The sequence below is a fragment of the Salvelinus alpinus genome, chromosome 4 (genome assembly GCF_045679555.1).
Source record: "Salvelinus alpinus chromosome 4, SLU_Salpinus.1, whole genome shotgun sequence".
Taxonomy (NCBI): Eukaryota; Metazoa; Chordata; class Actinopteri; order Salmoniformes; family Salmonidae; genus Salvelinus; species Salvelinus alpinus.
In genome coordinates, this window is record NC_092089.1 from 52316069 (window position 1) to 52340298 (window position 24230).

At 44.4% G+C, this 24230-nt stretch overlaps 2 protein-coding genes across 4 annotated transcripts in view; one reads left to right on the forward strand and one right to left on the reverse strand.

Moving 5' to 3' along the window:
- Positions 1-672: 672 nt before the first annotated feature.
- Positions 673-12690, reverse strand: LOC139573919 (prolyl 3-hydroxylase 3-like). Its single transcript, XM_071397909.1, has 16 exons — positions 12282-12690; positions 11810-11994; positions 11234-11392; positions 10512-10704; positions 9422-9553; positions 9049-9191; positions 8446-8535; positions 8219-8271; positions 8027-8106; positions 7676-7803; positions 5753-5848; positions 5490-5640; positions 4480-4597; positions 2742-2817; positions 2163-2303; positions 673-1300 (listed from the first exon to the last, which is right to left on the reverse strand). Exons 1-16 carry the CDS (start codon positions 12592-12594, stop codon positions 1121-1123), a joined length of 2238 nt encoding a protein of 745 aa, XP_071254010.1. The 5' UTR covers positions 12595-12690; the 3' UTR covers positions 673-1120.
- An 807-nt stretch (positions 12691-13497) lies between these two features.
- The window catches only part of LOC139573918 (ubiquitin carboxyl-terminal hydrolase 5-like), an 11400-nt gene continuing 667 nt past the window's right edge, over positions 13498-24230 (forward strand). Inside the window, exons 1-20 of one of the 3 annotated variants that reach the window (XM_071397906.1) lie at positions 13498-13788; positions 14406-14534; positions 15013-15079; positions 15401-15528; positions 16084-16229; positions 16581-16765; positions 17035-17129; positions 17478-17671; positions 17859-17930; positions 18551-18641; positions 18832-18957; positions 19076-19229; positions 20996-21170; positions 21517-21605; positions 21882-22067; positions 22447-22590; positions 22867-23009; positions 23279-23429; positions 23821-23905; positions 24114-24230. The exon at positions 24114-24230 is cut by the window's right edge and continues 667 nt beyond it. In XM_071397906.1, the coding sequence (XP_071254007.1) occupies positions 13681-13788; positions 14406-14534; positions 15013-15079; positions 15401-15528; positions 16084-16229; positions 16581-16765; positions 17035-17129; positions 17478-17671; positions 17859-17930; positions 18551-18641; positions 18832-18957; positions 19076-19229; positions 20996-21170; positions 21517-21605; positions 21882-22067; positions 22447-22590; positions 22867-23009; positions 23279-23429; positions 23821-23905; positions 24114-24207 (2562 nt within the window). In that variant the 5' untranslated portion in view covers positions 13498-13680 and the 3' untranslated portion in view covers positions 24208-24230. The remainder of the gene's footprint in view (positions 13789-14405; positions 14535-15012; positions 15080-15400; positions 15529-16083; positions 16230-16580; positions 16766-17034; positions 17130-17477; positions 17672-17858; positions 17931-18550; positions 18642-18831; positions 18958-19075; positions 19230-20995; positions 21171-21516; positions 21606-21881; positions 22068-22446; positions 22591-22866; positions 23010-23278; positions 23430-23820; positions 23906-24113) is intronic. The other 2 variants (XM_071397908.1, XM_071397907.1) reach the window with 2 other exon arrangements.

The following is a 24230-nucleotide window of genomic DNA, read 5'->3' on the forward strand; positions in this document are numbered from 1 at the left end:
CATAGAAAGGAGTCACGAGTGCATTCAGGTGCGTGTGCCGCGGCACATTTTCTTAACAGTAAACAAACGTAAGCTTATTCTGTTCAGAACAACCCAGGGTATGATGCCATGTCATCTTGTAACTGTACATCAAACATAGTGATCATAAACGTTGACACTATATGACATGAGTTTTATGATTTGGAAATGTGAAGTGCACGTTTGGTCCCTATGGGTATTTGGCTTGCTTGTATGACGTCAGAGCTGTATTTAATATAATCCTCAACGTCTCATCTTTCAAAATACATTGAGCCATCGTAATTTACAGCGTTTCGCTCACTCATTCAACAAAACATTTGCGAAGGTGGCCCAATTACCAGGAGGGATGGGGGCAACTTCTTGTCGTGCGCGGTGCTCAAATCCAAAACGGCGGTCAGTCAAAACCCATACAGCGCTGTGAAGCGCAAAGCCAGACCTCTGACGTCGCGGATAGCATTTTACCGTACAGCCTCTACGTTCTAAATCTGCCATGTTCAACCCGTAAACGGGTATGAGTGTAAGGGTTAAACAGTTGATAATGCAGGAGGTTTGGAGTTGATCTTTTAACCTTTTACAGGGTTGTGTATGAGAGATTTTTCCACTTCGGAAGCACCTCAGGTATGGCTTTTTCATTCCCACTCTTGCCACTCTCTCCACCATTTGGAATACCTTTTATTCAATTTCTTTTACTTTTCTCCAGCAGGTATGTAACAATTATTACATAGCAGAAACTAAGGCATACACTGTAACACAAATGAACTGATTGTCAATGGAGAGGGTGGAAAGGCCACACAAGCAAGCAACACAGTCTCAAAGAGAAAGCGTGAGGGAGTGAGAGAGCGAGCGAGAAAGATAGACAAAAATACCTTCTTTCACAAATGGTCTCACAGACAGAGAGAGAGGAAAAGAGGTAGAGAGAGCGAAGGAGCGTGGGTAGGGATTGAAAAGCCTGGTGTAAAAATAGAGAAGAGTTCATGGTCTTTTGGGAAAGGGGACTGGTGGCTGGACCGGGACGGTCCACCAAGTAGGACGGGGAGGTGAACAGGACTACCCCGTTGTTCAGCGTGGGTGGTTCAGTCTTTAAATCCATCACAGCAGCTCATCACAGCTCGTCCTTTCCCCCCGTCACCCTGCCCCTCCCTCTACTCCTCGACGACTGGCTTCCGCTTCTACCACTCCGAGCAGGGGAAGCGGTGCCCTCTCTTCCCTCCTCTCTTACTTCTCCTCCTTTCGTCACACTCTGTCCATCCACAGCCCACAGGGCCTCGGCCTCCTCCCTCTCCTGCATGAGGCACAGAAGGTACAGTAATGTGAGGTGAAGTGTTCATGCCACGGCCGTGATCAGACAAAATCCAGGCTAGCTGGGTAAGAAACAGAAGTGCTCCTTTCAAATCCAGGGAAAATTGTGCCAGAACTTTCCTCAAGTTCAACCTTAACAATATAGATTATTAATAAACCGACCAACGGTCAAATCGAAGTGCCTATGTTATTTGACTGCCAACCCTGACTGACGTAGACTTATTCTTCAAAAACGATATCTAAACAAAAAGTGAATTAGCATAGGGAAAATAGCTGAGATGTCAGCGCTAGATGGGGAAAATGAAAAAGCAACAACCATTACATTTGCATGTATGTTCTGTTTGTTTGTCTGCAGCTGATCTTGTTGCTATGTACAGTATGTTGCTATTTATTTATTTATTTCACCTTTATTTAACCAGGTAGGCAAGTTGAGAACAAGTTCTCATTTACAATTGCGACCTGGCCAAGATAAAGCAAAGCAGTTCGACACATACAACAACACAGAGTTACACATGGAGTAAAACAAACATACAGTCAATAATACAGTAGAAAAATAAGTCTATAAAAAAAGGCCATGGTGGCGAAGTAAATACAATATAGCAAGTAAAACACTGGAATGGTAGATTTGCAGTGGAAGAATATGCCTACCTAACCATTAATACAATATATTTATTTAAAAAAGTGGTTAGGGGCAACAGTAACACTTTTTTTAAAAACTTTATAGCGTTAGCCTGGTCCCCGATCTGTTTGTGCTGTCTTGCCAACTCCTATGGTCATTGTCATGCCAAACATATCTGATCTGGGCCAGGCTTTTAAAGAGCAACCAATCCAATAACAGTTCTCACCATATCCCTGTGCTGCTTCTCCTTGGTGAACCAGAGGGCCAGTGCACATCTGCGGCCAGCGGTCACAGCGGTCACACCATGGGGGTTGACAGGACCGGAGGAGAACCCCACCAGTCGACCACAGGTGGGCTTCACCCGGGCCTACAGACAGAGACAGAGAGAGAGGAAAAGAGAGAGAGAGAGGAAAAGAGAGAGAGAGAGGAAGAGAGAGAGAGAGAGAGAGAGAAAAAGAGAGGAAGAGAGGGGAAAAGAGAGAGAGGAAAAGAGAGAGCGTCAGAAAGGGTAGCCTCTATAAGGGCCATGCTAGAATGGATAGAAGAGGCAATATTGTCAGAACTTACTGAGAAGTACACACAACACAAACTATTTGTTCTTAATTTAGCATTAGGGATAATATTAGGTGTACGGTTACTGAACGGGTTAAGGTTAGAATTGCATATGTTAGAAAGCTGTGCTTCCATCCCTTCTAGCAATGGCCAGATAGTGATGACCGGGTCACGGTGGGGCATAGGTCAAAGGTCATGTGAAGACCAGCCAGTGTAAAGTGTTCTACTTGAGTTATCATGTCAAGTGACTTACTGTGACAGTCTTGGCATCCCTGTCTGTGAAGAAGAGCTCCCCACCGTCAAAGTCATCGTTCAGATAGAGCACAGCGCTGGAATGGAATCAGACATGGACTTAGTCGGCACTTAACAAGTCTAGTCAAAGTTGTCAGTTGCCATCTTTATTGCTTAGTAAACAAACCTTGTGGTACTATATAGCACACTGCCAGAGGCACATCACATTATTTCCTCACACCCCCCTGCCTGAAATTCAATAATCTTAGACCTGGCTGTGGAATGGCACCTGTGTTCGTTTGAATGCTGTGTTTGTTTACCTTGGAATGAGGAGACTATCAAACAGTGTTAGGATTAAGATGTCATGCCGTACTGGTTTGAGTTTGTTCATGTAATGTACATACACTCAACTCCGTATGTATTTGGACAGTGAAGCAATGTTTTCAAATGTGGCTTTACACTCCAGCATTTTGGATTGGTGATCAAATGTTTCACATGAGGCGAGAGTACAGAATGTCACCTTTTATTTGAGGGTATTTTCATACGTATCTGTTTTACCGTTTAGAAATAAAAGCATTGTATGTATCTAGTCCCCCCATTTGAAGAAGTCATAAGTATTTGGACATACGGTGCATTTGGAAAGTATTCAGACCCCTCAACCTTTTTTAAATTACGTTACAGCCTTATTCTAAAAAACCTCATCAATCTACACACAATACCCCATAATAACAAAGCAAAAACAGGTTCACATTTGTTTTGCAAATGTATTAAACATAAAAACTGAAATACCACATTTACATACTCAACTAGTCTAAAGAACGGTAGTGTATCTGGAGCATCAGCATTTGGGGTTTCGATTACAGGCTCAAAATGACCAGAAACAAAGACTTTCTTCTGAAACTCGTCAGTCTATTCTTGTTCTGAGAAATGAAGGCTATTACATGCGAGAAATTGCCAAGAAACTGAAGATCTCGTACAATACTGTGTACTACTCCCTTCACAGAACAGCGCAAACTGGCACTAACCAGAATAGAAAGAGGAGTGGGAGGCCCCGGTGCACAACAGAGCAAGATGACAAGTACAATAGAGTGTCTAGTTTGAGAAACAGATGTCTCAAGTCCTCAACTGGCAGCTTCATTAAATAGTACCCGCAAAACACCAGTCTCAACGTCAACAGTGAAGAGGTGACTTCGGGATGCTGGCCTTCTAGGCAGAGTTGCAAAGAAAAAGACATATCTCAGACTGGCCAATAAAAAGAAAAGATTAAGATGGGTAAAAGAACACAGACACTGTTCAGAGGAACTCTGCCTAGAAGGCCAGCATCCCGGAGTCGCCTCTTCACTGTTGACGTTGAGACTAGTGTTTTGCGGGTACTATTTAATGAAGCTGCCAATTGACGACAAAATACATAAAGTGTTTCCATTTGTAAATGGTAAAACAGATATGTATGAAAATACCCGAAAATAAAAAGTTACATTCTGTACTGTCGCCTCATATGAAACATTTGATCTCAAATCCAAACTGCTGGAGTATAGAGCCAAATGTAAAATTTTAGCTTCACTGTCCAATTGCATACACATGGGAGTGTATGTGGTATTATATAGCTCAACTTCCAAGTCTTGTGTGTGTATTTTAAGTGTAATTACATGTCTGTGCATGCACAGTGCACACGTCTGCATGCTTCTGTGTGGGTGCATGTGTTTTGCCAGTATGCATGCGTGTGTGCGCATGAATGTGTGTGTGTGTGTGTGTGTGTGTACCTCAGGTCTCTGTGTGTAAAGGCAGGTGGTTCTCTCCAGCACTGTCTGGTCTCAGGTTCCAGTAGACAGTTGTCCACATGAACAGGGTGAGACAGGTCCAGTCTCCCCTCCTGGTCCCCTGGACAGGACACACAACACGAGGGCCATGGTCATTAGGCACCGATGGATTCTGGGTACTAACTCATAAACTTTAGATAGGGTTAATTATCAGGTATCCTATTGAAATATCGAGTGCTTAGGTTCAGAGGGTCTACACCAGAAGTGAATGGTTATCTGTAGGAGGAAGGTATATGGTGTGTACAATTAAGCTTAGAATGTGCTGAGTGCAGGGAAAACGATCACATGTGGCAGGCATTGATAAGGGGAGAGAGCCATGGATTAGCGATGAAGGGGGTCAAGGTCAGGTCAGGTCACGTTAAGGGAGAAAGAAAAGTTTATGGCCCGTATCACTTAGTTTCCTGCCTAGTAATAAAGATACAATGTAGCGAGAAGGAGGAGACTCCACCCAAAGTGGGGTACATATACCACAACTATTGTAAACATGTCTTTGTCTAGTGCAGCTGTATTGACCCTCTGGGAAGAATATACTTTTGAGCTTTCAGAGTGTCAGTTGTTTTTACTCTGAAAATTAGAACCTAACAGCACCAAATGGAAGAAAATGGACTGAAATAGAGGGACAACCTGGAGTTGTCCAATAATAAACAATCATTTTAGTTTTCCGTTGCAAAACGTTTTAGACAGTTTTCCATTGCATGCCCTAATGAACACGACCCAGGTAACACAACGGGTGACATGACACAGAGCAGATAAGGCACCTGATACAAGTCAGGGGTTAGCTATTGGGTTACACTAGAAATGGGAAAAGCGTTTTGCATTGAGACCCACAAATGTAATACATAACGAGGTCAACAGAACAGATGGAAATGAACATGAAATATGAAGATGTGAAACCAAACATTTTTGGAACCATCATTTCAAGAAATAGAGGGCATTGCTTGAGCGGACCATACCTGTGATGGCGCTGCGGCACACGAGATGTGTGTCGGAGAAATGGAGTCCTGAGGGGCTCCTGAAGTAGGAGTGCAGGAGGGTTCTCACCCTCTCCCCCATCTCATGCAGCAGCTTAGCGTCTGATTGGTTCACCATGCCGTCCTGAGCCAACTGCAGAGCAGAAAAGTGTTTAACTGTTCATTAGCTATGTGGCCATGTGAGACAGAGAGATAGACAGACAGACAGACAGATAGATTTCATCTCCAGATTCCATCGTTCTCACCTTGACAGCTCTGAGGACAGTCAGGCCCTCAAACTTTTCATGGGGTGTGTGTGGGGACCGTCGCCCCCGGTAACCGTCCCCAGCGGATGCAGCAGCCTGTCAGAAACAACACAGGAAGTCATCATTGAGGATATAAGCTCATAGCCCTTTTTGAATACTTCTGCTATTGCTGAATTCCAAATCCACCCCTGGCTCATATCCCTAAGAACCATAAAGATCAGGGCCTAAATTCATAAAGTGTATAATATATATATATATATATATATATAGTACCAGTCAAAAGTTTGAACACACCTACTCATTCAAGGGGTTTTCTTTATTTTTTTAAACTATTTTCTACATTGTAGAATAATAGTGAAGACATCAAAACTATGAAATAACACATGGAATCAAAACCAAAAAAGTGTTAAACAAATCGAAATATATTTTATATTTGAGATTCTTCAAAGTAGCCACCCTTTGCCTTAATGACAGCTTTGCACACTCTTAGCATTCTCTCAACCAGCTTCATGAGGTAGTCACCCCCTACCTGTGTTGTGGCAAGGTAGTGGTGGTATACAGAAGATAGCCCTATTTGGTAAAAGACCAAGTCCATATTATGGCAAGAACAGCTCAAATATGCAAAGAGAATCGACAGTCCATCATTACTTTAACGTTTCTTCAAGTGCAGTCGCAAAAACCATCAAGCGCTATGGCTAAACTGTCTCTCATGAGGACCGCCACAGGAATGGAAGATCCAGAGTTACCTCTGCTGCAGAGGATAAGTTCATTAGAGTTACCTGCCTCAGAAATTGCAGCCCAAATAAATGCTTCACAGAGTTCAAGTAACAGACATATACTGTTCAGAAGAGTTATACTGTTCAGAAGAGACTGAAGAGAATGCGTGAATCAGGCTTTCATGGTCGAATTGCTGCAAAGAAACCACTACTAAAGGACACCAATAAGAAGAAGAGACTTGCTTGGGCCAAGAAACACGAGCAATGGACCGGTGGAAATCTGTCCTTTGGTCTTATGAGTCCAAATTTGAGATTTTTGGTTCCAACCCCCGTGTCTTTGTGAGACGCAGAGTAGGTGAACAGATGATCTCCGCATGTGTGGTTCCCACCGTGAAGCATGGAGGAGGAGGTGTGATGGTGTGGGGTTGCTTTGCTGGTGACACTGTCTGTGATTTATTTAGAATTCAAAGCACACTCAACCAGCATGGCTACCACAGCATTCTGCAGCGATACGCCATCCCATCTGGTTTGGGTTTAGTGGGACTATCATTTGTTTTTCAAAAGGATAATGACCCAAAATACACCTCCAGGCTGTGTAAGGGCTATTTGACCAAGATGGAGAATGATGGAGTGCTACGTCAGATGACCTGGCCTCCATAATCACCCGACCTCAACCCAATTGAGATGGTTTGGACCGCAGAGTGAAGGAAAAGCAGCCAACAAGTGCTCACCATATGTGGGAACTCCTTCAAGACGGTTGGAAAAGCATTTCTCGTGAAGCTGGTTGAGAGAATGCCAAGAGTGTGCAAAGCTGTCATCAAGGCAAAGGGTGGCTACTTTGAAGATTCTCAAATCTAAAATATATTTTGATTTGTTTAACACTTTTTTGGTTACTACATGATTCCATATGTGTTATTTCATAGTTTTGATGTCTTCACTATTATTCTACAATGTAGAAAATAGTAAAAAATAAAGACAAACCATGGAATGAGTAGGTGTGTCCAAACTTTTGACTGTATATATATACTGTATATGGCCCCTGATATGCTAGGTGTGATTATCACTATATTGCAGTTTTAGTTATTATTTCCAATCCAATGGGAAACACCAAAGGGACAGGGCTCATTTAAATTCCATATCTCTGTTGAACTTCTCTTCCTGTGTTTGAGGGAGTCTTGTTTCCTGAGCGAATCATATGCAAGCTTACGGTCGCTAGGCGCAGTACTGTATCGCATTCCTTCTGATCTAGAACTCCGTCCAGCATGACGCGATTAGTTCCATTTAAAGAATTGTCGTCCATGCTGATGGTGACACCAACCTGAGGTACGGGACCCCCTGGGGGAGGGAACAGAACGGAGGTGTGAGTGAGACACAGGAAGAGGGTCCACACACACACACACACACACACGCACACACACGCACAAACATTTAAATCAAATAAATGTTTATCAGATTAGTGTTTCCCAATCCTCAGAGACCCGAGCCAATAATGTTTGTTGTCATTACCAATCCGTCAATGTGTGCTTGTAACATGCCAAACACTAATGTTTATGCTTACCTGCGTAGAACCCACTATCGTCCATCTCCACCTCTTTCTCTCCCTCCTTCATTTTCTCATTCAGCACTTCCTTTTCTGCTCTGGAAATCAAAAAGGAAATGGCTTTCAACCGCCCAATAGCACTTCAAAGCCCTTTCTCTCCACACTCCCGTCCTCTTGAGCAGTAACTTTCTCCTTCACGTATCCTCTTACCTCCATGTGTCTCTTAGCAATTCAGGAACAACCTTCTCTGGAGTCCAGAGATCCTATATGGGAGAGGGGGAAAAAAACACAAAAGGAACAAACTGCGGTATCGTTCAGTTTGAAAGTAAATGCGAGTGACCAAATCAGAGCCATATATAGCTTAGATATACAGTAGCTACTTTATGGCTCTGGGCCAAACCAGATCCAATGATAATCAATAAACAACTTTATCATACCGGGTCGGTGAAATTGAAGTTGAGGTTTTCCATTCCGAAGTAGAGTAGCTTTTTCTCCTGCAGTGAGCGGCTCACATACCTGGCTATCTCCTGAGAACATAAAGACACAGAGGCTTAGAGGCTGCTGCCCTATGTACATAGACATGGAATCACTGGTCACTTGAATAATGTTTACATACTGTTTTACTCATTTCATATGTATATACTGTATTCTACTGTATTCTAGTCAATGCCACTCCAACATTGCTCGTCCTAATATTTAGATATTTCTTAATTCCATTCTTTTACTTTTAGATTTGTGTGTATTGTTGTGGATTGTTAGATACTACTGCACTGTTGGAGCTAGGAGCACAAGCATTTCTCTGCACCCGCAATAACAAATGCTAAATATGTGTAAGCGACCAATATATATATATATATATATATGTTTTTTAATTAAATTAAAAGAGTGATGCCTACAGAGAAAACCAATATACTGGTCTTCACAGTAGAGTAAGATACAATAATGTATCTGTCAAATTTGAGGAGTGTTGTTTATAAAATGAAACCTCCCTAGTGGGCCAGACTAGGGGTTGTTGATTTGAGGCTGAGCACCAGTAGTACCTGGGAGGGCTTTGTCCCATGTGCCTCAGTGTCGCCTCCCAGTGTCTCTGTGTAGAGCTCCAGGTTACTGAGGGAGTCTTTGTCTGAGGGGTAGAACAGGAGGAGAGACCGCAGAGAACGCACCGCTCCTCCTAGATCGCCCGCTGCGGGAAATAGGGGAGAGAGAGAGGGAGATGGGCTTTGGTTGTTCACTAGATATGTCAACTCCTGTATGAAGCACCAGAGCCCATTTAAAATAATACATTTATTTCAGGTGCCATATCCTGGCCAGTATCATCAGCTGCAGTAGAAGCAGAGTTACCATCATAATTGTCGTTAGCGTCATCATGTGGTCATTACTGTAACTTCAGATATGACCGTTCCCCTGTCTAACCTTTGAACTGTGCGATGTGTAGATGCTCCAGCTGTGTGGGTAGGAGGTCCTCCTGGGCTGAAATCCTTCCGGGTCGCGTCGCCACCTGGGTCACACAGGCCTGATGGCAGGACAGGAGGGAGAGGGAGAGTGCTGGAGGACGGGAGATAAAAATCACATGATAAGGAGAAGGAAAGATTAGAAAATTAGAGAATAGCAATAGAATAAAATAGTAGGACAACTATCCTATACATGTAAAACTAATTACAGGCTTCCCGAGTGGCGCAGTGGTCTAAGGCAGTGCTAGCTGTGCCACTAGAGATTCTGAGTTTGAGTCCAGGCTCTGTCGCGACCGGGAGACCCACGGGGCGACGCACAATTGGCCCAGCGTCGTCCAGGCTAGGGGAGGGTCCTTGTCCCATCGCGCACTAGCGACTCCTGTGGCGGGCCGGGCGCAGTGCACGCTGACACTATACGCTGGTATACGGTGTGGTGCGGCTGGCTTCCGGGTTAAGTGGGCATTGTGTCAAGAACCAGTGCGGCTTGGTTGGGTTGTGTTTTGGAGGGCTCTCGACCTTCGCCTCTCCCGAGGCCGTACGGGAGTTGCAGCAATGAGACAGGACTGTAACTACCAATTGGATACCACGAAATTGGGGAGAAAAAGTTTCATAAAAAAATAAGAATTACAATCTTTGCTTTGTTTTGGACCAACCCAAATATGCACTGCGTGACATTATACTGTTTACAGTCAGCTGTCTGGTAACACTCCCCCTATAATAAGGCCTTTATAACGCTATATAACACTATTACCTTACAGACATTTTCAGCCTACTAGAGGTTCAGCCTACTAGCAATGAATGAGTTATAGCCCTGCATAGACAACCAGCTTCATTAACACAAACATGTTTTTCCTGTGACCTGTGTGGTCCAGTGGTTAGTGTCACATGTACAGCCCAGCTTCCAATCTCAGCATGGGTTCAAATCCGACCCATGCCCTTCTGACTCACAATCTCTCCTACCTTTTCTGTCCTCTTCACTGTCCTATCTCAATAAGGATATATAAAACCCTTAAAAATATCAATTTTTAAACAAACAAACATGTTTTTCTCACCTGCAGCCTTCTCAAACACCCCGTCCATTCCGTCCTCTCCTCTGCTCTCAGGGAGCCGCTGTGAGGCGACTTCACACTGCGCCCTACACTCATCAGTCTGTCTCAATGTCTCGTTCACACACTCCCTCCATTTCTCCACGGCGTGCGTCCAATCAGAGGAGGCCTCAGAAGTGAGGGCGGAGTCGTACAGGGCCTGTGGTTAATAGAGGGATGGAGGTTATGGGTAAGAGGGGGGAATGTTAGCTGGAAAGGTTGGCTATAATTGGTAAACATCAAGAACAGAGTGCGATGGAGAGAAGTCGTCGATGGCCTATACTCCCAATGGGCATAGTACGTACGGAAAGCACGAAGACTTGCTGGAGACAAACAAAACAGAGCAGTGAAATGAACTGCATTTTTTCTTTACTGTTAGGCTTTAGTGATATCAAAAGTCCAGTGGTGTTCACATGATGTATTATAGTACACTCCATTAGTAACATGTTATCAGGAATGCTGTGGGGGCATGCAGAGGTTACTGTGTGAGCCCAAAGGGCTTTTACGATTGGTTAGGTACCTAAGGTGAAACACAGAGAGGAATTTGAGCCCTCAGGCCACATGTGGGAATCTTCAAAGAATATTTCTTACAACAAGATTCATGAATACTTATTTATGCATCCAATCTAGCATTTATTTGACCATTTTTCAGACACACACAACCCTCCCCCACTCTTTTTTTAAATTACCCAGTGTTTCTCTGTCTCCATCTCTCTATCCTGGAATGCGTCCTCTGTTACTCCCTCCATCCGTCTATACTTCTCAATGTTGTTCCTCATCTCCAGGTGGCTGGGGTTGGCCACGAAGAATGTGTGGGCTGCTGACGCCGCCTTTTGTACTTTCCCTAGCTGAGGAAGAAGCGAGGGGAGGAGAGGAAAAGTTGAAAGCGATAGAGAATGAGGTAAAAGACGAAGAGAAGGAGGAAGAGCGGAGAGGAGAGGAAAGAGAGCGAGCGAGAACGAGGTAGAAGATGTAGAGGAGGAAAAAAATAACAGGAGGATGAGGTAGACGATGAGGAAGAAAAGTTAAGTACAGATGACCTAGAGTGCATGAAGACCACAGCTGTAGTTGTAGGGTATTGTTGCTACAGTATTGTAGTAAAGTGAGCTAGTTACCAGTGTAACTAACTACCAGTGGAATAACCAATGTAATCGCTTTAGCATACAATGATGCAGCATTTAGCACTTCAGATCTACAATTCAACTGTTAGCCACGCATATGCACAGGAACATAATGAAACAGCAGGTGAATATACTCATAGTTACATTCCAGTAGACGACCTGGAGGAAGTTATAGGGGTTCCGGGTGCTAAACTCGTACTCGATGTCGGCAGACACAGGAAGCTGTCCTGCAGGAGTGACAGCCCGTCCCAAACAGAACCGCACACACTCAGCCCGCCGCTGGACCCAGTCCACTGCCCATAGGTCCCACACATTCCCTTTCTCGGTGTCTGAGGACACACACACACACACACACACAGCAGAGATGCTACATTACTGGAATGTACCATACCAGGACTGTCTTGCACTCATGACCATAGATAAATAGGGTCATCACTGACTCCCGGGAGATAATCTAGGCCCTAATGCAAGCTGTGATTGTAAGTGGCAAACAGAAGCTTATGATTTAATATATTTCATGCATGCACACAGCACACTCGTGGAGACAGAGAGACATACTCTCTATCACACATACCCTATGAATCGACCACATACAACACAGTAAACACAAACACACCCAGTTTTGGGAGCCTGTCATGTCCCGCTGGCAGACATTCTTCATGGCACTGCCGTCGTGTCCGAAACAGAGCCTCCCGGGTCGTCATCGACTTTTCGAGCAGCTCCGCAGCTTTCTCCCACTCCTCGCTAAAGTATGCACGGACCCCGGTATAATACAAAACATCGTAAGAGGGTATGAGTCCGGACGCAGATCCTACAGAAGCCCCGATGCCTGCAACAGGAGAGGTGAAATCGAAGAATGAGAAAAGATAGTGAATAAGAGAGATGTGCAGCGCCACGTAGACAGAGTTGTGATTTGCGAAAAGCGCCATAGCATGCCGTAGTTATTTTGGAGAAGGAAAGGGGGAGGAACAGGGCCAGAGTAAAGTGGGGAAAGGCAGGAAAGACGTGCTAGGTAGTGATGAGAGGGGGAGAAGGAGTGGGATGGGTGGAGAAAAGGAGAGGCAGTACACTTGAAAGGAGATTTATTGACACAGTAAATAACAGTGTTTGGAAGCACTAAAATAATGCTAAAATATTATTATAGTCTAGCTTAGTGTACATGCCTACAGTCTACACAAACTCATTCATAACACTGTATAGGCTACACACAAAAAAACATTGTTTCCATTCTTCATAGTCTCCTATTTTTTTCATAGCAGAATTTCTTCAATCAAACTATTTAGGCTATATAGGCCTACTTTACCAACGTCCCACTCACCAAACATCAATCATGGCAGGTCTGAACATGCAACATGTAACATTTTTACCCTGTTTGACTACAAAGTAATTTGTTCATCAGCATTAAAGGTGGCAGCTGATATGACACATCAAATCCTGTATCTTTTTCCATAGTCTATTAATTACAATGAATAGACAATTTCATTTACATATTTGGGGTTTGTGTGAAGTTCTCTTTCCACCCACGCGGTGGCAGTAGTTCATTCGGTGCGTTAAAACCCTGACATTTTCGCCTTCTCATCGTCGAGGTGGCGAGCCCTTAAACATGACCGTAATTACTGAAAAGGTTATGTGTGATATAAAGCAGATGTTGTGTATTTTGCCTGTGCGTTTTATTGTATGTCTTTTTTAGATGTTAAATAACGTTTTAATATAGATTTGATTAATTGGCGATCTGAATTCATACTTAATTCATGTTTCTCTTTCAAACACAACATCGCATAATTGTGCGGTAGTTATACTCTATATATTACGATTACCACGATACCGGGTGCGTGCTATACGCGTTCGGCCTTGAGTCCACACAAACAGGGGGGCATCAAGCCATTCATTGGGAGGAAGACAGAGAGAGGGGAAGAGCAATACAAGCAGACAATATTCAAAGCTGGGGAATCAAAAGCTGGGGTCCAAACTCAGGAACAAGTGTCCGATTGGAAGGCAGAATTAGTTAGTTTGAGATGGCGGAGGTAAGCGAGGTTTTGATGTCGGTTCTGTCCACAATTCGAGTTCCGAGGCCCGGGGACCGTGTCCATAAAGACGAATGCGCCTTGTCATTTTCTTCTCCGGTGAGTAACCCATCTTCTCATCGAACGTTATTAGCTTCGTATTAAACCTGTCTTTTATATACGCTTTTTCTTTGGGGCTGTTTTTTTATTTTTATTTGTGTATTACCAGTTATACAGCTAGCTAGGTGGGTAGTTTGCTCGTCACAACAATAGCTAGCTAACGTTACTGTAGCTACATTGAGACACGTTAATGTTAGCCAGCTAACATCTTTACCATTCAGCTAACGTTAGCTAGCTACTGTAACCAGAGGTTGTCAAATAATTTCAAACTATCATCATGACTAGTTTTCAATGAACTCGAAGGTTACGTAGTTAACCAACGTTACATTTCAAGTTTAACGCTAGCTCGCCAGTTGGCTAACTTTGGCTGTCACTTGACATGTCATTCCAACTGTTTAGCTAACTAACTTGCTAGTTAGCATGCTAGAAAATCACACTGTCATTTGTTGACATGATAATCTTCAGTGTTATGAGTTGGTCGCGTGGGAAACTTCAACTACTGTACCGTTACATCCAATAGGTTGTTGGGTAAACTAGCATCTGTCCAGTTACCAAGACAGACAATTTAATGCCTAACCCTTTTAATGTTGTTTTCGCATTTATTTGATCTTTTTTAGGAGAGTGAAGGAGGCTTATATGTGTGCATGAACAGTTTCCTTGGGTTCGGCAGCCAGTATGTGGATAGACACCACACCAGGAGCGGACAGCGGGCTTACCTGCACATCTCCCGGACCCGCAAAGCTCCGGTGAGTTACACGCTGTTCCTTCAAACCTTTTACTGAAGTCTCTGGCTGAGCCTAGCTAGCAATAGAGGCACTTGGGGCGCAGGTAGCCTAGTGGTTAGAGCGTTGGACTAGTAACCGAAAGGTTGCAAGATCGAATCCCAGAGCTGACAAGGTAAAAATCTGTCTTTCTACCCCTGAACTGAAAATAAGAATTTGTTCATAACTGACTTGCCTAGTTAAATAAAGGTAAAATAAAAATAGCGGCCACACAACAAACACATTGAGTGACAAATTTCAGTTGGTATCAAAATTATTGCTCAGTACAAAAGTAATATACCTGACATCAGGCAGCATCTAATGACATCAGGCCAGTTCAGCTTGTTTTAATGGCAGCTACTTCCGTTTGGTTTGCTCAACGTCTCTATAAGAAATTATGAATGAACCACCTTTTCTTGTGGATGGACACAATTCACTAAATTTGAACTGTCATTTTCCCCAGAAGGAAGATGAGGAGAACTCTGGATCCGGTGACCCACCCAAGAAGAAGCCAACCCGATTAGCCATAGGTAACAGCAGAGTTAACAGTAACACATTTCAGACAGGGCTATGACGGTGCAAAGAACCCCGAAGCAGCCTTCAGGTAGCCTGGGTTCCAGTCTGTTTCTACTAACATTCCACTCCTTGTATTCCATGTCATGACAAGCATGTGTTTAGCATATGATACAGAGTGGAATGATAGCTAAACATACTGGTACCCAGGCTAGCCTTCAGGGATGCTGACACCAACACTCGGTTGTAGCCAAAACTTTCAGAAATGACTCTGCCATGATAGATCAATGAAACCTATATTATGTCTATTGACATTCCTCCTCCTCTCTCTATCTCAGGTATCGAGGGAGGGTTCAACGTGGAGCAGGAGCAGTATGAGGAGGAAGTAAAAGTCGTCCTCTTCCCTGATAGACAGGAAGTTACATCCGATGACCTCGCCACCATGCCGGACCTTGTGAGAGAGCGGGTGAGACACTTTGTGGGTGAACACTTCAAGTGTTGCCTCAACTTTGCCAATTATCTCTTAGTGTTGTACGTTTGTTTGTGTTTAGAAAGAGGCCCTGTCATTGCCATGGGCATGTAGTTTTGAATCCCTTCATTCATAGTTAGTGTGTGCATCGGAAACACGATTCTGCTTTTTTTTTCATTGTCAGAGGGAATGGTCGGGGAGATGGAAATTAATTATAATTTGTACTCTGCAAATTGACCACAGCTAAGGCCAAAAAGAGATTGTATTTGAAAATAATTGAGACAAGATCACTTATTTTTGTTGTTGTAGTGGGGAATACTTGGGAACAGATTTCCTAAAGTAAACTAATTTTAGCTGAATTTAGTATTTTGGGGGACCAAAATTTAGTATTTTGGGGGACCAACAAAACTTTGAGGGGCAAAAAAACACTAGCGGGATGGTTTTGGCCCACGGGCAGCCTGTTGACAACCCCTGCTCTAGGTATTACACTTCATATAGATTGACCATGCATTCTTGTTGTAACCACCTATAACCTTCTCTATATCCCTCTAGGTATCTCTAGCCATGGCGGGGCTGATGTCTGCAGACTCAGTGTCTCATGCCCTGCAGGTGCAGCAGTGGGACGGCGAGGTGCGGGCGGAATCCCGGCACGCCGTCGAACTCAAGCAGCTCGACAACGGCACCAAGATCCCTCCCAGGTGAGACGCTGGTTAGGCTAGGTTGTTCTGTGCTGGCATTGGCTAGAATGTCACGAGCGCTCCAGCATTAAAGGAACTTACACGTTGACAATTTTTCTCCTTTTTGCTTCATAAATGTCCATTAATTTCATCATAGACTTGGACCGTATACAAGGTCTGATAGTGTAATTAATAGATTAAATAATGTATGTCAATATGTAGCCTAAATAAATGTTTTGTTGAATGATCATTCATTCTCTATCAATCTCTCATTCTCCCTAAGTCTTCCTCTCCACCATTCGATGATTCTCTCTTTCTCTCTCTACCTCTCCCCTCCCTCCCCACCCCTCTCGCTCCATCCCTGTCTTCCAGTGGTTGGCGGTGTGAGGTGTGTGACCTGCAGGAGAACCTGTGGATGAACCTGTCGGACGGGAGGGTGTTCTGCGGTCGCAGGTATTTCGACGGCTCCGGGGGGAACAACCATGCCCTCCTGCACTTCCAGCAGACGGGACACCCTCTAGCCGTCAAACTGGGCACCATCACCCCCGACGGAGCAGGTGATGGCAACACAATACGAATACTTGGACACTTGAAACAACACAATACCGTTTTATTTACCAAGTGCTTCTCTCTAGTCCCAATATTCCAGCAGTCACCGAATCCCTATTGAGAAGCTTACCCTTATTATTGAAAGGGGAAGATTAAGAAAACACTGGCAAGGAAAAGGACTCTGAGACTGAAGTCTGACTCGAAGACAGTTGTAACTGGGTAAGAGGCTGTATTCTTTCAGATTTTGATGTCTGACTTGCTTCTGTGGCCTTTCCAGATGTGTACTCCTATGACGAGGATGATATGGTACTGGATCCAAAGCTCCCCGAACACCTGTCCCACTTTGGCATCGACATGATGACCATGGAAAAGGTAGGACTGCCGAAATCAATAAAGATACAGGGTCTCGATGGGCAGGCTCTCTCATGCTGCAGTGTTGTGGTTTAAGGACTATTTTTCTTTAGTGACAGACATTTTCCTCCATGAATAAGGACTATACTTGTCCGTACTTGCCTTACCAGTGTTCTAGTGACAAAATTATGTTCAAAGCTGGCCTGGACCCATTTTAAATAGCTCATATTTATTGTGTTATAACAACAAAATGAGCGATGGTGCTCATTGTGGGATCAGTCCTCTCCATCTGGTTCATCTGTCATTGTCTTTCCATCTCCGGTTCCTTCCCCGTTTCTCTCTCTCCTCGACACCTCTCTTCCCATGCAGACGGAGCGTACGATGACAGAGCTGGAGATAGCGGTGAACCAGCGTGTGGGGGAGTGGGAGGTGATCCAGGAGTCAGGGGCCACCCTGCGGCCTCTGTCAGGCCCCGGCCTCACCGGCATGAAGAACCTGGGCAACAGCTGCTACCTGAACTCGGTCATGCAAGTCCTCTTCACCGTGCCTGACTTCCAGAGCAAGTCAGTAACCGTCTATCACTTCTACGTCTCAGTCTGCGTCCCAGATTCAACGCTATTCCTTTTCTAGTGCATTACTTTTGACCAGGGCCCTATAGGCCCTGACATAAAGAGAAGTTGAGACGGATTGTGAAAAGAGTGCTGGGAAATACTCACGAAACCCCTCTGTCGTGTGTGTACCCCGCTTCAGGTACGTCTCCAACATTGACAAGATCTTCGGTGAAGCTCCAAGCGACCCCACCCAGGACTTCAAAACCCAAGTGTGAGTTTCCACCAAATGCTTCTTCTTTTTTTTCAGTGTAACATGCACACACACACACACAAACTTAACGTTGTTAACCATTTCGCGTCAAACATAAATAAGGTTTATTAAACCTGCCCTTTCCCAACAACCTTGAGACTACACACACCTGCGTCTGGAAATAGCACAGAGTCGGGGGTTATACCACATGTGTATTCAAAGCTAGTCACACTGGCATACAACTGTTATGGCACACAAATGCATAGTCATTGGCACTGTGAGATGCATGTGTTATGTTTGGATGGACAGTAGGTCATTGTCTAAAGGCCAGCCTTTCTCCACCGGATGTCACTAACTGTTCACTTATCTGAGCAAAAACAATCAATTTCTATGGCCACGGCTAGCATTAGATAAGATACGGGGATGGTAATTGTTAGCAAAAAAATGCAGGCAAAAAAACTATCTGCAGGCTTAGGACCAAATCTCCTTCAACACTTCCCCCTAATTTATAAGAGTTTTAAGAAGTAGAATTTCTCCCGATGGATCAGTAATTCCTGTTTTTATTATCCTCTATTTCAAAATTTTTAAATGGACTTTATTCCAATGTTGTTTTGGTGTTCAACATCTCTTCCTTATTTCAGAGCAAAGCTGGGCTATGGTCTGTTGTCGGGCGAGTATTCCAAACCAGCCCCTGACCCCGGAGAGGGCTCTGAACCCAGCTCTGAACCCAGAGTAAGTGAATGGAAGCACTGGAAGATTGTACGGAAGGTTTCTTAAGTCAGAATGCTAGCAACCGTAGCACTGGCGCCTCAAACACCTGTCTCAAAAAATGACAAGGTTTTTCCAGTTGTGTTTACATTAACCGATTGGGTGTTCACTTTCCATGTGTATTGTCTAAATAACATTTTTTTTTTGTCTCCAGGGTGACCAGGTTGGCATAGCGGCACGCATGTTCAAAGCACTTATTGGGCGGGGCCACTCGGAGTTCTCCACCAATCGGCAACAAGACGCCCAGGAGTTCTTATTACACTTCATTAATATGGTGGAGGTAAAGTCATCCCTCTTTCATCCCATACTCCATCCCTTCTTTCCATCTTCTGTCATCAGATTTTTCCCTACTGTTGTACCCCATTTTCTTAGTTTTGTTTTATTAACCTCCACCTCAGAGAAACTGTCGTTCGGGGGTGAACCCGTCTGAAGCCTTCCGTTTCCTGGTAGAGGAGAGGATTGTGTGTCAGCAATCACAGAAAGCAAAGTACACGCAGAGGGTGGACTACATCCTCCAGCTACCTGTGCCCATGGACCAGGCCACCAACACCGGTGAGGGGCTCATGGGAAATGTAGTTTATTGTGTCAGCGAGTCTACTTCTGCCCCATCAACTGCTCTTGTTTTTTATTGAAGCCTAATTAAATAAGTCAACCAACAAGTTTTTATAAGTCAAATACACTACCGTTCAAAAGTTTGGGGTCACTTAGAAATGTCCTTGTTTTCCATGAAAACATACATGAAATGAGTTACAAAATGAGTAGGAAATATAGTCAAGATGTTGACATGGTTTTAAATAATGATTTTTAATTGAAATAATAATTGTGTCCTTCAAACTTTGCTTTCATCAAAGAATCCTCCATTTGCAGCAATTACAGCCTTGCAGACGTTTGGCATTCTAGTTGTCAATTTGTTGAGGTAATCTGAAGAGATTTCCCCCCATGCTTCCTGAAGCACCTCGCACAAGTTGGATTGGCTTGATGGGCACTTCTTACGGTCAAGCTGCTCCCACAACAGCTCAATAGGGTTGAGATCTGGTGACTGTGCTGGCCACTCCATTATAGACAGAATACCAGCTGACTGCATCTTCCGTAAATAGTTCTTGCATAGTTTGGAGCTGTGCTTTGGGTCATTGTCCTGTTGTAAGAGGAAATTAGCTCCAATTAAGCGCTGTCCACAGGGTATGGCATGGCGTTGCAAAATGGAGTGATAGCCTTCCTCCTTCAAGATCTCTTTTACCCTGTACAAATCTCACACTTTACCATCACCAAAGCACCCCCAGACCATCACATTGCCTCCACCATGCTTGACCGATGGCGTCAAGCACTCCTCCAGCATCTTTTCATTTTGTCTGCGTCTCACGAATGTTGTTCTTGTGATCTGAATACCTCAAACTTAGATTTGTCTGTCCATAACACTTTTTTCCAATCTTCCTCTGTCCGGTGTCTGTGTTCTTTTGCCCATCTTAATCTTTTCTTTTTATTGGCCATTTTGAGATATGGCTTTTTCTTTGCAACTCTGCCTAGAAGGCCAGCATCCTAGAGTCACCTCTTCACTGTTGACCTTGAGACTGGTGTTTTGCAGGTACTATTTAATGAAGCTGCCAGTTGAGGACTTGTGAGGCGTCTGTTTCTCAAACTAGACACTCTAATGTACTTATCCTCTTGCTCAGTTGTGCACCGGGGCCTCCCATTCCTCTTTCTATTCTGGTTAGAGCCAGGTTGCGCTGTTCTGTGAAGGGAGTAGTACACAGCATTGTACGAGATCTTCTGTTTCTTGGCAATTTCTCGCATGGAATAGCCTTTATTTCTCAGAACAAGAATAGACTGACGAGTTTCAGAAGAAGTCTTTGTTTCTGGTCATTTTGAGCCTGTTATTGAACCCAAAAATGCTCATGCTCCAGATACCCAACTAAAGAAGGCCAGTTTTATTGCTTCTTTAATCAGCACAACAGTTTTCAGCTGTGCTAACATAATTGCAAAAGCGTTTTCTAATGATGATTTAGCCTTTTTTAAATGATAAACTTGGATTAGCTAACACAACGTGCCATTGGGACACAGGAGTGATTGTTGCTGATAATGGGCCTTTGAACACCTATGTAGACATTCCATTAAAAATCAGCTGTTTCCAGCTACAATAGTCATTTACAACTTTAATTATGTCTACACTGTATTTCTGATCAATTTCATGTTATTTTAATGGACTAAAAATGTGCTTTTCTTTCAAAAGCAAGGACATCTCTAAGTGACCCCAAACTTTTGAACGGCAGTGTATATTCTTCATAAAATAACATTTTCAAGTATCTCTCTGTCTCTATCAGAGGAGCTGCAGGAGGCTGAGCGTCGGCGTGAGGAGGCAGACTCGTCGGGAGCGCCTCCCCCCGCGCTAGTGCGCGCCTGTATCCCGTTCACAGCGTGCATGGCGGCGCTCAGCGAACCGGAGACGCTCACAGACTTCTGGAGCTCCGCCGCGCAGGCCAAGACCACCGCCACCAAGTATGACAGCGCACACGATTCCCTCAGTCAATCAATCTATCAATGAGTTTCCCGGTCAATGAAATGTATTTCCCAACTCCAGTCCCCGAGTACCCACCACAGCACACATTTTTGTTATAGCCCCGGACAGGCACGCCTGATTCAACTTGTCAACTAATCATCAAGCCCTCAATGAGTTGAATCAGGTGAGTTTGTCCGGGGGGGGTACAACAAAAATGTGTGCTGTTGGGGGGACTGGAGTTGTAAAACACTGAATTAAATCATCCATCAATCAATGCATTTTCCTAGGGAAAATGTAGTTTGTAATTAGTCTCCCTCCCTCTCTCTCTCTTCATCCCTCTTTCAGGACCACCCGCTTTGCCTCTTTCCCTGACCACATGGTTATCCAGGTTAAGAAGTTCACTTTTGGACAGGACTGGGTCCCCAAGAAACTGGGTGAGTCGTCTGCTCTGCACACAGTGTAAACAAGGTCTACCTGATCTTCTGCATTGAATAGAATTGTATTGTCATTTACATACGCACGCAACATCTACACCTGTGGGTTATCACAGACGCTATCAGTTAAATTCAAGTGGGAAATTCCACTGTAGTTGCTTGACAAGTCCAAGGAACCACAGATTAAATGACTTTTCCATTAATGGGAGAACTGAAACGTTGGATTAATGTGGCACAGTCCCGGTCAACTAAATAGATGTTTGTTTGTCCCTGCAGATGTGAGCATCGATGTTCCCGACACGCTGGACCTGACTGCGCTCCGTGGGACCGGCCAGCAGCCGGGGGAGGAGCTTCTGCCAGAGGTGGCCCCACCCCCTCTCATGACCCCTGACGTGGAGGTCAAAGGTATCCTGGGTTCCCACGGCAACGAGGAGGACGACTCGCTCTACTCCCCACTACTGTGTCAGTCTGTCTTTTCTGATCTTCCCTTCCTTCATCCTGTCGTCCCGTCACCATCTTTTCCTTTCTTCTTTCCCTCTTATGTTTTCTCTGTGTTTTTGTGTTCAACCCTTTTTTGAAATTTGGTTTTGTATTTTCAGTGAGGTGATTTGAGTTATCATTTAAATTCTCTGGTGGGAAAGAGACTTGGTTTGCTCTTATTGTCCAGAATATGAGTTTAGTATGGTTTGCCAACATGTGGTTTTATTTCGTTGTCCGTCTCCAAATGTCCAGTTTCTCAGCAGTTAGGACCATTCATGACATCCTTATTGTTGCTGCCGTCTGTGGAGTGCATCCACATAATTAGACCCTGTCCCCTTCTCGCTCGCTCTCTATCTCTCAGCCCCAGTCCTGGACGACTCCACCGTGTCCCAGTTGTGTGAGATGGGATTCCCACTGGAGGCCTGCAGGAAGGCTGTGTACTATACTGGGAATACTGGAATCGACGCAGCCATGAACTGGGTCATGGGCCACATGGACGACCCAGGTGGGTCACGGAGGAACAGTTGTGCCAAATATACCATCAAACACGTGTGTCTGTCATGGATGTAGGGCTGTAAGTGGGTGGTGTTTGTTGAGAAATCTAAGTGATTTAATTAGATGGTATGGACTGCCATGTGTTTGAACGTGAAGTAGAACCAGTCAGTAATTCCCAGCAATGTTGTTATTCACGTTTTTACAATAGTAATTTCACGACGGCATGTCATTGATTTCATTATGCACGTTATATTCACGTTTCCTCCCCATCTGTGATTGGCTGCAGATTTCTCCGCTCCCATGGTGTTGCCAGGCACCAGCTCCGCTCCCGGAACCACGCCCACAGAGAGCGTTTCTGAGGAGCACCTAGCAACCATCGTCTCCATGGGCTTCAGCCGAGACCAGGCCACGCGAGCACTGAGGGCCACGGTGAGACAGTGTTTCCCTTAACGTTACGACCCTTCACGTCTAGCACTGCTCTAGTGACAGCACTCCTTGATGTTGCTTCAAAGAAATGATACAAAAACTGCAGTGAGATATCACACATGCTCAGTAGCTGTATTCAACTCGTGGAATTTACTGATATGATTAGACCTTTGGCACAATATACTCTATTCTAGCACACGGTTGAAGTTCACACTCATTTGTGCTGCAGGTCAGGTCTCCAACCTTTAACCAAGTGGTCTCTCCTCTTCCAGAGTAACGTCCTAGAGCGCGCCGTGGACTGGATCTTCTCCCACCTGGATGATCTAGAGTCCATGGAAGTTTCGGAGGGGGGGCGCTCGGCCGCCGAGAGCGAGGGGTCCAGGGAGCCCCCTCCTGGGCCTAAAGTCCGAGACGGACCTGGCAGTAAGTCAACAGTGAGAGGAAGGGGGTGCGTTCAGTTTGGGTTGGATGTTTAAACATATTTTAATATTCTCCTCAAAGCATCTTTAAAAAAAAAATTTTTAAGAACAGGTATGCACTCCCGGAAAACAAAGAATATACTTATTTTTTTCCACCTCAACATGTATTGGTTAATGACTTACTCTTTGTGGAAAGCATATTTAAATGTGTTTTGACAATGTGCACAGACTCCAAGTTGTTGTCTGTCCATATCTTTCAATTTGAAAAACCCTCTGTATTCAAATCGATGTCCATTTTGCAGCATAGATGCACACTGTCACTGATGTCTCCACTTTGCATGTCTTGCTTTTTCTCCTCTATCCCCCCCACTCCTCTCCCTCCCTCTCTCTTCCAGAGTATGAGCTGTTTGCCTTCATCAGTCACATGGGCACGAGCACTATGTGCGGCCACTACGTCTGCCACATCAAGAAGGACCAACAGTAAGCGCCATTCTCTTTCATTTCATATAGAAGAAACCACTCCTTTATACACACACTTGATACATGAATGTCGTTCTACTTAATGCCCACTTCTGTGGTGCACGGTGTTGCTATTGAGATTCTGTGGTTATAACAATCTAGACAAAGCTTTAAAGTACTGTTTCTTGTCTCATGTCTGTCTGTGCCTTTTCTCTTCTCTCACTCACAGGTGGGTTATCTTTAACGATCAGAAAGTGTGTGCCTCAGAGAAGCCACCCAAGGACTTGGGTTACCTCTACTTCTACCGGAGAGTCACCGAGTGAACGGAGGGGGGCAGAGTTTCACT